The 14,922-nt window shown below is 27.8% G+C and overlaps 2 protein-coding genes across 10 annotated transcripts in view; one reads left to right on the top strand and one right to left on the bottom strand.

The window, feature by feature from the left end:
* The window catches only part of LOC120092733 (protein AAR2 homolog), a 75,864-nt gene extending 73,522 nt beyond the window's left edge, over nucleotides 1-2,342 (top strand). For 3 of the 9 annotated variants that reach the window (XR_005486140.1, XR_005486138.1, XR_005486145.1), the window contains 2 exons: nucleotides 1,789-1,884; nucleotides 1,978-2,014. Coding sequence is in view for 4 of the 9 variants with exons in the window: in XM_039050917.1 (XP_038906845.1) it covers nucleotides 1,789-1,884; nucleotides 1,978-2,022 (141 nt within the window). In the remaining 5 variants the exon portion in view is untranslated. Of the gene's footprint in view, nucleotides 1-1,475; nucleotides 1,562-1,788; nucleotides 1,885-1,977 lie in introns of those variants that run through there. The other 6 variants (XM_039050917.1, XM_039050909.1, XM_039050900.1 and 3 more) reach the window with 3 other exon arrangements.
* A 3,681-nt stretch (nucleotides 2,343-6,023) lies between these two features.
* On the bottom strand, nucleotides 6,024-12,860 carry LOC120091970 (beta-glucosidase 44-like). Its single transcript, XM_039050157.1, has 11 exons — nucleotides 12,608-12,860; nucleotides 12,451-12,509; nucleotides 11,929-12,004; nucleotides 11,746-11,817; nucleotides 11,478-11,565; nucleotides 9,591-9,843; nucleotides 8,563-8,678; nucleotides 7,917-8,134; nucleotides 7,216-7,247; nucleotides 7,016-7,118; nucleotides 6,024-6,432 (listed from the first exon to the last, which is right to left on the bottom strand). The coding sequence occupies exons 1-11, from the start codon at nucleotides 12,858-12,860 to the stop codon at nucleotides 6,158-6,160; spliced, it is 1,545 nt and encodes a 514-aa protein (XP_038906085.1). The 3' UTR covers nucleotides 6,024-6,157.
* Between the last annotated feature and the right edge of the window lie 2,062 nt (nucleotides 12,861-14,922).

Genomic DNA, 14,922 nt, shown 5'->3' with positions numbered 1-14,922 from the left:
GAACTTGATCATCTGTTGATTTTATAATTAATTTTTGTGCAGCATGTAAACAGGCCATAGAATGTGACCCATATATTATAGATAGTATATACTTTTTGAACATGTAAATTGACCATCAATAGGGGCATCATATTATATATACATTTTGAAGGTATTCCACGTAATATATAGGCTCAAATTGTTCTTTATCAAATGAATCCAAATAATTTTGTGGAACTTCACAAATCGACTAATAGAAATCAAATTTGTAAAATTATTATTTTTGTTCCAAATGAATATTTGGAATGAAAGATCCAAAATTAAACACTAGACCATATTTCAAGATCATGAATAATATATGTTTTCTTCAAAATAATAATAATAATAATAATAATCGATTATTTTATTAAAAAATGAACATGGGTAGAATTATTGAATAAAAGAGTTTCAAAATAAAAATAATTATCATACAAACAGATTATTTTAGAGTTAAAAAAACTGTAATCAAATACCCCTGACCTATGAACTCAACTCTACACTCCCAAACATAGACATAACAACTCTGCACCACATATGAACTCAGACAAAACAACTTTGCACCCTTAAATACAGACTTAAGAACTCCGAACATCTTATTTCAACTCAACGTCCCAAACAACCCCTGAAGGTTTAACCAACTCTTTGATCTCATCTTTCTCGATCTAGGCAGTGTTGACTTACAACTTTTGAGGAAAAAAATCTTATTATTTAATTTGTTTAGAGAAGTTGAAGAATATTCCTACCTTAAATCGTATTTATCAATTTTAGAAATTTACTAAGGTTCCGTTTGATAACTATTTTGTTTTTGGTTGTCGGTTTTCGAAAATTAAGCCTATTTTCTCTCAGTTTTTTACAATGTCTTGCATATTTCTTATGTACAAGAGTTAAATGCTTAGTCCAATTCTAAAAACAAAAATAAATTTTTAAAAACTATTTTTCTTCTAGTTTTCAAATTTTGGTTTTTTTTTTAACATAAATAAAAAATAGTTAATAAAACAAGAAATTTAGAGGTAGAAAGAGTGTTTATAGGTTTAATTTTTTAAAAAAATAATAATAAATCAAGTTGGTTACCAAACAGAGCCTAAGATTTTCATTTTTTACAATTGTATTTTTGGAATCATTAGATCATTTTCTTTACCGCATATTATTTGACATTAGTTAGTACCCCATGCTGTGATTTTGTTTTTATGAATGAGGGTCAAGAATCTTCCTTTTTTTTTTTTTCCCTCACAAACTACAACAGAGAGAGTTCATTTATCAATCAAGTTATGGAATTTTGATAGATCTTAAATCACCAATTGACCCAAAAATTTAAGCTAGTGATTGAAGGTAAATTTAATATAATATCTATAATATCTATAATATCTAATCCTCCCTTTCACTTGTGGGTATGAAATATGAAGAAGACTTAACAAATGTAAATCAATATTAAATTGGGGAGGAAACAAATATTGCAGGAGCTTGAATCTGGGACATCCTGAAGCAACCTGCTCCGATACCATTTTATATCACCAATTAACTCAAAAGCTTATAGTGGGTGAAGGTAATTTTAATATAATATCTATAATATCTAACAATAGACTCATTACTAGGAAAGACAATAAAATAATCATTTGCAACTTCGGTAGTTTATCTCATGAAATTATATTTCTCTTTTTGTGCTGGAGTTTGTCCTGTCAACTGAACTGTACCTCTGTCTACTATGTAATTCCCATTATGCTTCAATTTAACCATTGAAAAATATTAATGCACCAAATTCCTGTGTCACAGACGAGGAAACTCAAGGAACTGTTGGAGAACAGACTGGGCTGGAAATTCCAGAACAATATTGCAGCTGATGGAATTTCCTTTGATGAAGATGATGAGGTCAGTCAATGTTTACATTGCAGTAATCTCTCTCTGCTCTCTTTCTCTCTCTCTCTCTCTCACACTCACGTAAATGCCTATTTACTTTTGCAGTTTGCTCCTGTAGTTGTGAGGATGGATGATTCTGAGTTGTCATGAGGTTTTATAAGTCCTTATAGGTTAAATTTATATTTTAGTCCCGAATGTTAGTTTTTTTTTTCTTTTTTTAAATATGAATTTAGCCCTAATGTTTTTTTTTTTTATAAACGAGGAAAGCCACTTTCATTGAGTAAACAAAATGAAAGTATACGAAGGTATATATATAAAAAAAAAAAAAAAAAACGTAGTCCATACAAGGAAAAGCAACCTAAGGGGACTTCAACTATGTAAAATTAATACTTATAGAATTGTTACAAAAAAAACCATTGAAATCGAAGTCCGCAAAGAAACAAAAGGTTCTTTCTATTGCATCTTTGTCAGAAGGCGGAGAAAGATGTGGACTATATTATTTGGCGTTTGTGAGTTTGCCAGTTCTGTTTGGATTCTTTTTTTCAGATGTTTTGACATTTTGGTTGTTTGGCATGGAGACGGTGGTGCTTCGATAGGGGAGTCCCTTCTCAACCCACCTAGTGGGGAGAAGGGTCGTTTTCTTCGACTCGTTGGGTGTGCTATTTTGTGGGTTTTGTGGGGTGAGCGTAACAGTAGGATGTATAGAGAGGTGGAGAGGAGTTCTAGGAAGATTTGGTCTCTTGTTTCTCATGTTTTAGCCTTATTCCTAACAAATTCCAGCACAAATAAGATATACGAAATTGATTCAGCATGGAGTCTTAACTCAGAACATTGATAAGCTAACTTGAGGTAAAAGGAAGAAGAAAACTAGATATTGCCTCGAAAGAGCTGGTTCTCCTGCACTTGAGCAAACTTCTCAATTCTTACACAAAAAGTCACTAATCTCGACCCTCCATCTAGAGGTTTATATGGGTTGGGTTGGATTGAGTTGAGGGTATTTTTTTGGATCGGGTTGGTTGAGTTGACAACTCAAAGAACCCAAATAAAGTCTCTAACCCAACCCAACCCAATCGGGTTGGGTTGGGTTGTCAGGTTATAATTTGTTTTTTTCTTTTTAATTAAAAATATGTAAATTTATATACAACACATGACTAATAACTAAAATCTCATAAAATTCAAATGCTAAATTCCAATTATATCAAAGATATTTATTGCAAACTCCAAATAAAGACAAATATCATAACAATTTTAAAATAAAAAAAAATTTTAAAATTCACAAATTAATCCATACAAAGTAATCAAATTTTGAACAAAGAGAAATATATATAGTATACTTTATTTATATATAAAATTCGGGTTGGGTTGGGTCAAATCAATTTTTTTTTAGCCAACCCATGATCCGATCCAATCCAACCCAACAAAAATAAAAAAAGTTTAACCCAACCCAAAAACAAAACTAACTCAATCCAACCTTTATATTTTGGGTTGGGTAGTTCGGGGTTGTTCGGATTGTCGGGTTATTTGAACACCCCTACCTCCATCAGATAAACCTCCTCTTGACAACGATATGCACGTTCTTCTAAGTTCTCATCCCTTTTTACCCCTTCGCTCATAATGTGAGGTCATTAACCTCCTATTGTTGAATGCTGAAGTTGGTTCATTTGGTGGGTTTGACAAAAAACTTACAAGGGACCATTTGTTTTTTTTTGGAAATCTGGATAATCGGAATAGATGTTCGAAGTTACATATGTTTGCCATCTTTAGATAACCATATATTTTTTCTATAGGAATACTTTTATAGATATATGAGAATATTTGAATAACTTTGTGAGTTTCGTAGGATTTCTACTCGAAAATGTTTTAAATTTACATAATGTTCCAAGAATGTTATTCATTAGTTTATAGTTAACTTGACATAATTTGAATGGTTGATTTATTTTTGTCAATAAAATAATCTATATTAATTTAAGATTTTTTTTAATAAATTAAATAATTTACATTTGAATCTTTCTAAAAAAAATAAAAAATAAAAACAACTGCGATATAAGTAAAAAAGAGTGATGCATATACTTAACCATATTTGTCTTAATTATGAAAATGGGATGTCCTCTACATGGAGAACCAGCAAATTCATGTTTTAGGAGGGTATCGAAAACTCTCAAGGGTCATTTGTTTTGAGGGAATTCAAGATTTCTATGTAGTAGGCATGTAGATTAACGCGTTTGTGGTAATGTAAAATATCCGACATTTGGAGATTCATAGGCATCTAAAGATGTCCTCATGGAGGAGGGCATCTTAAGAGTTGGATGCCCTCCTGAACATGGATTTTCTGGATTCTTATGTTGATGGCATCTTAATTTTTACTTTTTTTTAATTCGTTTTCTTTTCTTTGTGGGGTCATACTCAAGATTAAGACCCTAGGGTTTTTGAGTTTGAATCATTTGGACTAAGGGTTTACTGTTTAGTAGGGATATGCAAAATTCGTTCCAAACCGACGAAGCCTGGTTTGGTCCAGTTATTTCAATTTTCTAGAGTTCCTTGGTTCAGTTGCAGAGAGAATCGACTTTTTGGGTTCAGTTTACGGTTCAGTAGTTTAAAAAAACCATGAAAAATCGAACCGAATCGAGCTTATATATACACATTTGATACTATTAGCTCGGCAGCCCACTTTTTACTTAAACCCAGAGCCCATGGATAACCTAACAACCCACTCTTTTCTTAAAAACCAAAGTTCCAGCCCATTTCATATTAGCCTATTCTTTTTAAATTTTTAACATAAAAGATACACGAGTTAGGAAAGAAAACCCTCTAATCTCATCTATTCTCCCCTTTCTTCTATCCTCACGCAGCCAAGCCATTCTCCCACCCTCTCTTCACGGCGGAGTTCTCAAGGTTTTGTTTTTTTAAAATAAATCTTTTAAGGTTTTATTGTTTTTTTGAAATAAATCTTTAAGGTTTTATTATTTTTCTTCAGTAAAATAATAAAATCATGTTATTTTTATACTGTAATTTTTCTTTTTTTGGAATTTATCTCTTCCTTTTCTTTGGTAGATGCATTGCTTCATCGCCTTCATCCTCACCCACCAGTCCCTTCTCTTCTTCGTCTTGGTCATTGTTCCATGTTTGTTGCCTCCATTTGTCATTGACTTCATCACCAGATTATTCATATTCTCCAATCTTTATTTGAATTGATTCTTACTATTTTTGGAGTTTATTTAAAATTTTCAAGTTTAGTAATCAGTATAGGGTTTTGTTTTTTTTAAAAAAAGGAAAAATGGGTCAAAATCGAACTGAACTGGCTTGAACTGAAGCAGGTTTACTGGTTTTTCATGGCTCTTTCCCCTTATAAACTGAGCACCTCAGTTCGTTTTTTGGTTTTGTCTAAAATTGGATCCAACCGAAATGTGAACACCCTTAGTGTTTGGTTTAACTCAATTTTGAAAATAAATGTTTGACCATACTCGGACTAGCTTTTGAAAATTTAAATAGCTTTTATGAGAAGAGTTTAAATAAAAATGATTTTTTTGAAAAATATTTTTTTGCTCGATCCAAACAAGTCCTGATTGGCTAGTCCCAATAAGGAGTTTGCTCCTTGGGGCTCTTTCATAGTCATATTTTGTATGTATTTTTAATGTTTTTATACATAATATTGGTCCTTACACACAAATTAGGTTTACGTAAATTTGATCCTTTTTTCTTTCAAATTAAACCAAAAGACGCACGAGTGATTTTGAGCATGTTTAAAATCACTTCATAACACTCACTCAAAATCAATTTACGGTTTGATTTTACACTCTTAAACACTATTCTTCATACTATTAAATATGATTTTGAATAGTTAATCATTTTTCAAGTGGCTTTGAAAATGAAAAATTATTTTAATCATTTTAGAATTACTCTAGAAAATGCTTTTTAACTCTTATTGCCTTTGCTTTTTATCTCTTGCTATGTATATACACACTTTATAAAAGTAGAGTAAAAAAAATTCAAACATATCATAATTTATAACTTTTTAGCATGATTTCTACGCATGAAATGTCATTGCATTATATATTTCCATTTCAATCTTAGCAATGTACTTTTTGTTACTTTATGCTTAAAGTTATTTCAGTTTGGACAAAACAAAATTTTCCAAATTAAGTTGTCCCAACATTAACATAGTCATCAAATGACTAACTGAACTTTATTATTACACAAGATTTCAAAACAAACATAGCTTCAATGAAATCTAAAACATTTTATTACAAATGAATCACAGAAATTCCCTAAATTCCCAATTCCAAATTTAATTCTTCCTCCGAAGCATTTGCTTGAACCAATGAGCTGACATCTTAGGATATCTCTTGAGGCCATTTCTGTAGTCAACATAGACAATGCCAAATCTAGAGGTATACCCTGACAGCCATTCAAAGTTATCTAGCAAAGACCAAGCAAAGTAACCACTTACATTGGCTCCATCATCAATGGCTCTTTTCATATTTTGCAAGTACAACTTGAAGTACTCAATTCTCTCTAAATCAAAGAGCGCTTCGGGGAGTTGTATGTCGGGTGTATCTCTACCTGTTGATTGCGAAAAGAAAAAAAAAACAATGGTCAGAAATAGCACGAGTTTTTCACTTTTTGCAAATAACATTGTTTTTGACCCATTGTTTTTATGGGATCGTCATGTTGCCATCTAGGACGCGATTGGTACCAATACCAACAAAAAACTTCACACTTCGTCCCATTTCTCCTCTTCCCAACTCTATTGCACCTCTTTGAAAAATTAGATTTCCATTTCGTTGAATCGGAGTTCACCGTATCGAAAACTTCATTCGATCCAATTCCTCTTTGGTCTTCTTGATCTTGAGCTCCACTGACAACTGGGAGAGCTTGAAGAGAGCTCTTTAGGCTTTGTACCATGGACTTGGGAGCTTCAATAGAAAATCAATATCGATACCAATAGCACAAAAACTATTCTTGATTATTGTCCTTATCGAGATTGCGATATCAATCCCAAAAAAAAAAAAAATAATAATGAAAAGTTTTGTATTGGTCTTAGTAACGATTCCAATTAAGATGACATCAAGACCGCCCATTAAAACAATTGGTCAAAAAGAGAACTTAATCTATGAGATGTAATTTATTTAGTTCATATTCATACCATTCTCCGAAAGAATAACATTAGGGTTCCCATAGCGCTCTTTGACATACATCAAGGCTTTATACATTCCCCATGGGACTTGGTAAAGCCAAGTAGAATAGGCCTGAAAATTTGATTATACAATATTAATTCAAATTTATAGGCTCTTAAAAAAAGAGTAATCAGACTAATAAAAAGTTAATTAAAAAATGACGTGTTACCCGTGGACCAATTGGTACTCCGTTCTTTTCAACTGTGGTAAAGCAAAAGGTAAGAGATGGGGAAAAAAATTAACAAAATTAGTAGAGAAGAAGATATGACATTAACACCAAACATTAGCATAATAATAATAAGAGAAAGTAACTTCGCAAAGTGGACAAAAGTTTTAATGATTTTTTATATTAGAAAGTCAATTCAAACATACTATAAATTATTATTTTTATTCCGTATGTAATAAAAATGCAAAATGATCAAGCACTTATGGTAGAAATGCTCTAACTTAAGAGTTTTTTTTTTTTTTTTTTCTTTTGTTAGATTATAAAAATGTTGTTTTAACTTTGTACTTTTTTTAAAGAATGTCTAAAACTTTAATAAATTTAACATTGTTAAAAAAAATTAAAAAATACTACTGTTATTAGTTTTGGATGAAAATTGTTAATAAATATACATTTGAACTTTTAAAAAGAATACAATAATGACATAGGTATTCTTGAAACAAAGTATCAGTAGTTTCCATCAAAATCTGATGATGAGTGTATTTCTTAACGTTTTTTTTTTTTTTTCATAGTTGAAGGGTGTTATTAAAACGTTTGAAAATTTCAAGACCTTTTAGAAATAGGTACAAAGTTGAGGAGTATTTTCATAATTTAGTCTAAAAAATTTTCTTTTTAAGAGAGAGAGAGAGGAGAGAGAGGGGGAGTACATGCAAAGCCAACATTCCAATCATTCTGATAACCAGGGGCATCAAGTTGAGTTGAATTTGGGTTAAACATATAGAAAGTTGTATATTGATTGATTCCCAAGAAGTCTATTGATCCTTTCACCAAAGAAACCTCTTCTTCACTAAAATTTGGTAGTCTTTCTTTAACTATTTCTTGCATTGTTCTTGGATATTCCCCATATGTAATTGGATGCAAAAACCTAAACCCACAAAATATAAAAAGTTTATATATATATATATGTATATATATTGATTAAAAACCAACAATCAAAATCATTTAGGTTTCATTTGGTAACCATTTAGTTTTCGTTTTTGTATTTTTTAAAATTAAGTTTATTTCATCTATATTTTTTATAATGATTTGCATCGTTCTTAAGTAAATGATTGATTTTTTAATAAAATTTCAAAAATAAAAATGACTTTTTGAAAGCTATTTTTTTAAGTTCTCAAAATTTGGTTTGGTTTTTTAAACTATTGGTGAAAAATAGATAACAAAGAAAGAAAGTTGGAGGTGGAATTAGTGTTCATAAGTTTAATTTTAAAAAACAAAATGATTGCCAAATCGGTTTTGAAAACTTATTTTTCTCTTTTTTTAAAAAAAAAAAAACAAAAAACAAACAAACAATACCAGCCAATGTGGAAATCTCTTGCTCTCTGTGCTGCATAATTATCTTCTTTTCCCCTTGTAAGAGGCTCATAATGCACAAAATCCAACAGGATCCCAATTCTGCCTCCTTGTGCTTTCTGAAAATATTTGCATAGTTTATAAGCATTTGGAAAAATAATAAATAATAACAAGGAGGTTCAAGTTTATGTCAAAATAAAGGCCATGAAATTAAAAAAAAAAAAAAAAAAAAAGAAAAAAAAAAGAAAGAAAAAAAAAGAGTCTAGTATGACTTGAAGCTTTTAATTTTGTATCTAAAAAATCCTTAAACTTTTTGTTAAATATGGGTCCTTGAACTTCTAATTTTTCTCATATTCAAAATTTTAAATCCATTGATCAAGATTTAAAATTGAATTTTGTGCGATAAGATCCTAAACTTTTAGTTTTGTGTATAACTTATATGTGAATTAAAAAAATTGAGTAGGTTAAGGATCCATTAACTGAAAATGCATGGAATAAAATTGAAATCTCTTAATAGACACAAACCTAAAAGTTCAAAAACTGGATACAAAATTTTTAAACCAAACTTGGATACAAAATTGAAAATTATAATCTATTAGACAACAAACACAAACATGTAAGTTAAAAAACTAAGGTCTTGTTTAGTGAACATCATGTTTTTTTTTTTTTTTTTTTTTGAAAAATTAAATCTCTGGACACTACTTTCATCTTTAAATTTCTTCATTTATTATTTATTTTTCACCTATGGTTTTAAAAAATTAAATCAAAATTTAAGAACTAGAAAAATTAACTTTCAAAAAGTTGTTATTGTTTTTGGAATTTGCCTAAGAATTCAATAATTATAAATCATGGTAAAAAATGTGAACGATATAGGTTTAATTTTAAAAAAACAAAATGGTTATCAAACATGGCCTAAATCAGACATAAAATTAAAAGTTAACACTTATTAGACGACAAATACCAACATAAAAGTTCGATAACTAAATTAGATACAAAATCGAAAGCTTATGGAGAGTTTAGTTTTAGTTTACTTGGTATTTTTTTCTATATGTATCCACAGCTGCTGCATGAGAAAGAATCATGTGGTGAGCTGCAATGTAAGGCTCAGTCCCTGAGTTCCCATTTGTGCAATTTCCATACTCTTTGGAACACCTTGAAGGAGGGTTTATGCCATTGTCAAACCCTAAAGCCGCTATCACTCTCGGTTCGTTAAATGTCATCCAATTCTTCACTCTATCTCCGAAGTGTTCGAAGCAAAACTCCGCATACTTAGCAAAATCCTTCCTGCATTATAGATATTATTTACGTCATTGACATGTCGAAATTTCCACATTTCTTTAGTTTGGACATCGATATATGGAAGTGAACAAAAAAATAAATCAATCATGTGAATAATATACAAACACCAAACATTTTAATTGAAATTTATTATAAAAAAAAAAACACAAAATTTTTGTTTACTAATTTAAATATTATTTTAGTTTTTTTTTCCTTGTAATTTTTTTGTGAGAAATATCTATTTATATCATAACATTTTATAGTTGTTTTCATGATTGACATTTTTGTAAAATTAAGGCCTTGATATTTCCATCAATATCGATATTTTAAACCTTACATATATTACATATTAGATTCATTTTAGGTTCTCGTTACTAAATTTTATTTTCGTCATTAAATTTTAAAATTAGTGTAAATTGATGTGACAATGTTAATCAAAATGCTCTTGAACTTTGGCCTAAACTGTTTCAATTATGCACTGGACTTAAAGTTTTATTCTTATATTCTTAAACTCTCAAATTTATATCAAGAAATACCTTTCAATGACATTACATTGTTGTTAACAACAAACAATTATTGACAATGATATAAATCTACCATAGGAGAAGTTACCATTGTCAATAAATAATTAAAGAATTTGATATTTTTGTACTGATATGAATATATTAACCACGGTGAAAAATTGTCAAAAAAATATGGTCACAAAAAGGTTAATAAAGTCGTTGTTTGTTGTCATTTTTCATCTTATTTTAATGAAAAAAGAAAAATCTAGAACTTTTCGAAATAATTTCGAAGTTCAAAATGTTATTTTTCAAAATATAGGAGCATAATTGTAAAATACATCAAAGTTAGGGTATCTTATGCAATTTAACTTTTTCATTAAAAGTATAACTTAACTATTTCAATGTTTAAGCATAAAAATGAAAAAGTTTGTGAGCATAATTGATTTGTATCATTTAACCTTTTTTTTTTTTCTTTTTTTGGAAAGGGTTTTTTTTATTAAAAGAAAATTACATTTTTCTCTAATTTTTTAGTTTAATTTCTATTTCGTCTAGATTCTCGAATCTTTACACATTTGGTCTTTAAGTTTTGAGTTTTGTTTCAATCTAGTTTCTAAGTTTCAAAATATTATAATTTTACCCTTGAGATTTGAGTTTCGTTTCAGTTTGGTTTCTAGATTTTTAAGATTTACATATTTAACCTCAGTTTTTTATTAAATATTCATTTTAATCATTGATGTCAATTTCTACTAATTAATTAAAAATAATTACAAAGTGAAACTTTAAATTTGATGTTAAAAGTGGTATAACTAATGAAATTTAATTAACTATAATTCTTTTAATGATTTTTAATTTATTAACATAAAGTAATATTAAAAACGAAAAATGAGTATTTAGTGAATAATCGAGGTCAAAAGTGTAAATCTCAAAACATGGGACTAAATTGAAGCAAAATTCAAATATCAAGAGTAAATTTGTAACATTTTGAAAGCTAGGGACTAAATTGAGACCTAATTCAAAACTTAAAGATTAAATATGTAACATTTTAAAATTTATGGATTAAATAGAAATTAAGCTAATTTTTTTATTATTTATTATTTATTATTTATTTTTGGCTTGACAATTCATTTCAAAACTTACACAATTTGCTTCCCCAATAAGCCTCCATATCTCTCTTGAAGTGTCAATGGAAGATCATAATGGTACAGATTTGCATATGGAGTAATGCCTACATAATATCATAAAACACAAAATAATTATACTTTGATTAAAATCCAAGATGATAATATTTAAATACAACCAATTAAACATTCATAGCTACCAAATCTCATCAGTAATTACATAAGAAAATTTAAATATATATATATATATATATATATATATATATATTAAAAAAAATTAGAATTACCTTGGTCAATCATATAATCAATCAATCTGTTGTAATAAGCAACACCCTTCCAATTTACTTCACCAGTTCCATCTATTTAAAAAAAAACATAAGGAAAAAGGTAAAATTAAAAGTGAACTTGATTACTTTAATGATTAAGTAAACTTAATTCAATCAATAATGTATTAATGTTAGGTTAATTACTTGGAAATATCCTCGGCCACGAGATCGAAAACCGATATGCATCAAAGCTGAATCTTTTCATAATATCAACATCTTCCTGAATAATATGGAAAAAAATGATATTAACCAAAATTTTAAGGCCTCTTTCGATAACTATTTAATTTTAAGGGATTGATTTTTGCAATAAGTTTCTTCGTAAAAAATAGTTTTTAAAAATTTGTTTTTGTTTTTGAAATTTGACTAAGAATTCAAGTGTTAATTCAAAATATATGAGAATCATAGTATTAAATTTAGAAGAAAGTAAGAGCATAAATTTTAAAATTAGAAAACTCAAATCGAAATCATTGCCAAGTAGAGTCTAACTATTTTAATTTTGATTTTTGAAAATTGTAGAATAAAAACAAGTTCATTTTGAAAAATCTTAGCATATGGAAAAAAACCAATGAAAAGATGTACGTTGATAAATTTAATTTTCAAAAACCAAAAACCCAAAACGGTTATCAATTGGAGTCTCAAATTTTCAATATTAGTTTTTGTACAGACCTTATATCGGTGGTATTGATCTACAGCAACTTCTCCAGTGGCATTACCAACAATATTACCTATTTAATCTCAAAATTATATATAAAAAATTACAAAGAAATTGAGAAAAAAAAAAAACAAAAAAACAAAATAATTGAAAAACATGTTTAAAAAAAACCTGGAATTTTAACGTAAGGATCCCAAATACTTTGTCCTCGACCATCTTTGTCGGCCATTCCTTCTACTTGATAAGCTGAAGTTGCAGTTCCAAATGTAAATCCTTTTGGAAATGCATCTCTACTTAGTCCTCCCGTATCGAACCGAATCTTCGAGAAATCGAAACCATAAGATCGGTCGATCGGCTCGGCCCGACTTAGGTTAATTAAAAACACAAAAATTACAAAGAAGATACAACAACGTTCCATATTCATAAATGAGTTTGAGATAATTAAACTATCTTTGCTTTGCTTTTATAAGCTAGTTTGAGTTTATATAACATGAGAAATGAAGATTTTTTTTTTATGATTTCTCAGATATGATTTTGGGATTCTGGAAGATTTTATTATTATTATTATTATTATTATTATTATTTTAGTTAGAGTATTTTTGGAAAGAGATCATTCTTTTTGTAATGTTTAAAGTAAGCTATTGAAATGAATGAATTAAAATTGCTAATGAAGGTGGACAGACTTTTATTCTTAACATTTATAAGATAGTGGATAAACTTTTTTCTAATATATCCATTAATGGTAATAAATAATTGGATAAGATAAACTTTTTTCTAATATCCATTAATGGTAATAAATAATTGGATAAGATAAACTTGTAATGAAATTTTGTTTTATCTTTTAAAATTTCAGTGCAACATTAATTGTACGAGGAAAAAAAAAAGAGTATATGATGACGTGTAAGTCAGTTTGATAATGATTTTGATTTTCAACTTTTGAGAACTGTGTTGGTTTACAATCAATTTCTTTTATAATCGTTTGTATTTTTTTTAAAAGAAACATTAAAACTCTTAAATAAATTTGAAAAAAACAAAAGCAAACTAAGTAATGATTTTAAAAATCAGGTCCATGTTTGATAATCATTTGAATCCTTTTTTATAGTTTAATTGAGAGTGTAATTGGATCCTGTTTTGATGATTATTTGATTTTCGATTTTATTCTTTTAAAACTAAATTTAAAAACACTACTTTCACGTATAATTTCTTTATTTTAAATTGAAATTTCACGACAATATTTGAAAATTAAAAAGAAAAACATAGTTTTTATTTTAGAATTTGGCTAAGGACACAAAAATCTACTTAGAAAAGATGAAGATAATGGTAAAAAATTGTTAGAAAACAATTACAATTTTCAAAAATAAGAAATAAAAAACTAAAAATTATGGCCCTTTGATAAATAGTTTGACTTTTGTTTCTGAAGTGAAAATTCTGTTTGTTTTCGTTTTTCATAGTTTTCTAACTACGATCTCTGTTTTTCTAAATAAACTTATGAGTTTTAAGTCAAATTCTAAAGATAAAATATAAATTCTTAAAACTATTTGATTTGGTTTTTTTAGTTTTCAAAAATTGTTTAGATTTTGAGAACTAAAATGTATTATAGAAATCAATAGGTTAAATTAATGTTTATAAATTTAATTTTTTAAAACAAAAATCTAAATAGTTATGAAATGAGACATTTATTTTTAGTATTTGGTTTTAAAAGATTGTGATTGTTTTCTCACATTTGTTGTATCTTTTAATCCAAATGTGTAGATTCGAACTTTCTGTTTAACTAAAAAAAAATAATGTTACTTTTTTAAATGTAAAGAAATTAAATCTCATTTCCAAATACAAATATACAAAATGTGTTCTCATAAAGTGTATTCTAAAAGATAAGATAAAATTGAAATGTATCTTGCATGTGAAATAAATATTATATAAACTTCATGACATTGATTATTTTGAATAAAAAAAATAGTATATTTTAACATTTTATGGTATGCATATTAATTTTAAGCTTAATAATATAGAAATAATTGTAATATAACTTTGAAGTAAGAAAAAATATATATATATATAGTATTTCACAATCTTTATCAATGATTATTTGACACAGAAGCAAAATCTTATAATATTATATCTTAATAATAATTTGAAAAAGAAAAACGAATCACGAACAACGCTCTAAAATATCAATAAATGGAAAAAGCTGCGAAATTCTGTTGATAATGTTACATATTTTTTTTAATTAAAATAAATATTTTTTTGTTAAATATTAAAATAAATATTTGTGATTCACGTTCTCTATTGTTTATTTATTTTTATTTAAAAAAAAAAAAGAAAAGAAAAAAAGAGCGGAGGCGAGGCGAGGCAAGAAGTTGTCTCTCTCAGTCTCGCCATTCGCCTTTGATTAAGAAAACTCATGAAAAGTTGCCTTTGATAACCATTTTTTTTTTTTTTTACTTTTAAAAAATTGATCGGTTAGAAAAAATATAAAATTGAAAATA

The sequence above is a fragment of the Benincasa hispida genome, chromosome 1, assembly GCF_009727055.1.
Source record: "Benincasa hispida cultivar B227 chromosome 1, ASM972705v1, whole genome shotgun sequence".
NCBI classification, from domain to species: domain Eukaryota; kingdom Viridiplantae; phylum Streptophyta; class Magnoliopsida; order Cucurbitales; family Cucurbitaceae; genus Benincasa; species Benincasa hispida.
The sequence above is the reverse complement of the archived record's forward strand: the minus strand, read 5'-3'. Positions and strand labels throughout refer to the sequence as shown.

Coding starts and splice junctions, on each gene's coding strand:
- LOC120091970 (XM_039050157.1), bottom strand. CDS start 12,860: ATGAATATGGAACGTTGTTGTATCTTCTTTGTAATTTTTGTGTTTTTA. Junction 9,844..11,477: donor TTATTGGGGAAGCAAATTGT/GTAAGTTTTGAA, acceptor TCTATAATGCAG/GAAGGATTTTGCTAAGTATG. Junction 7,248..7,916: donor TTGGAATGTTGGCTTTGCAT/GTACTCCCCCTC, acceptor GCTTTACCACAG/TTGAAAAGAACGGAGTACCA.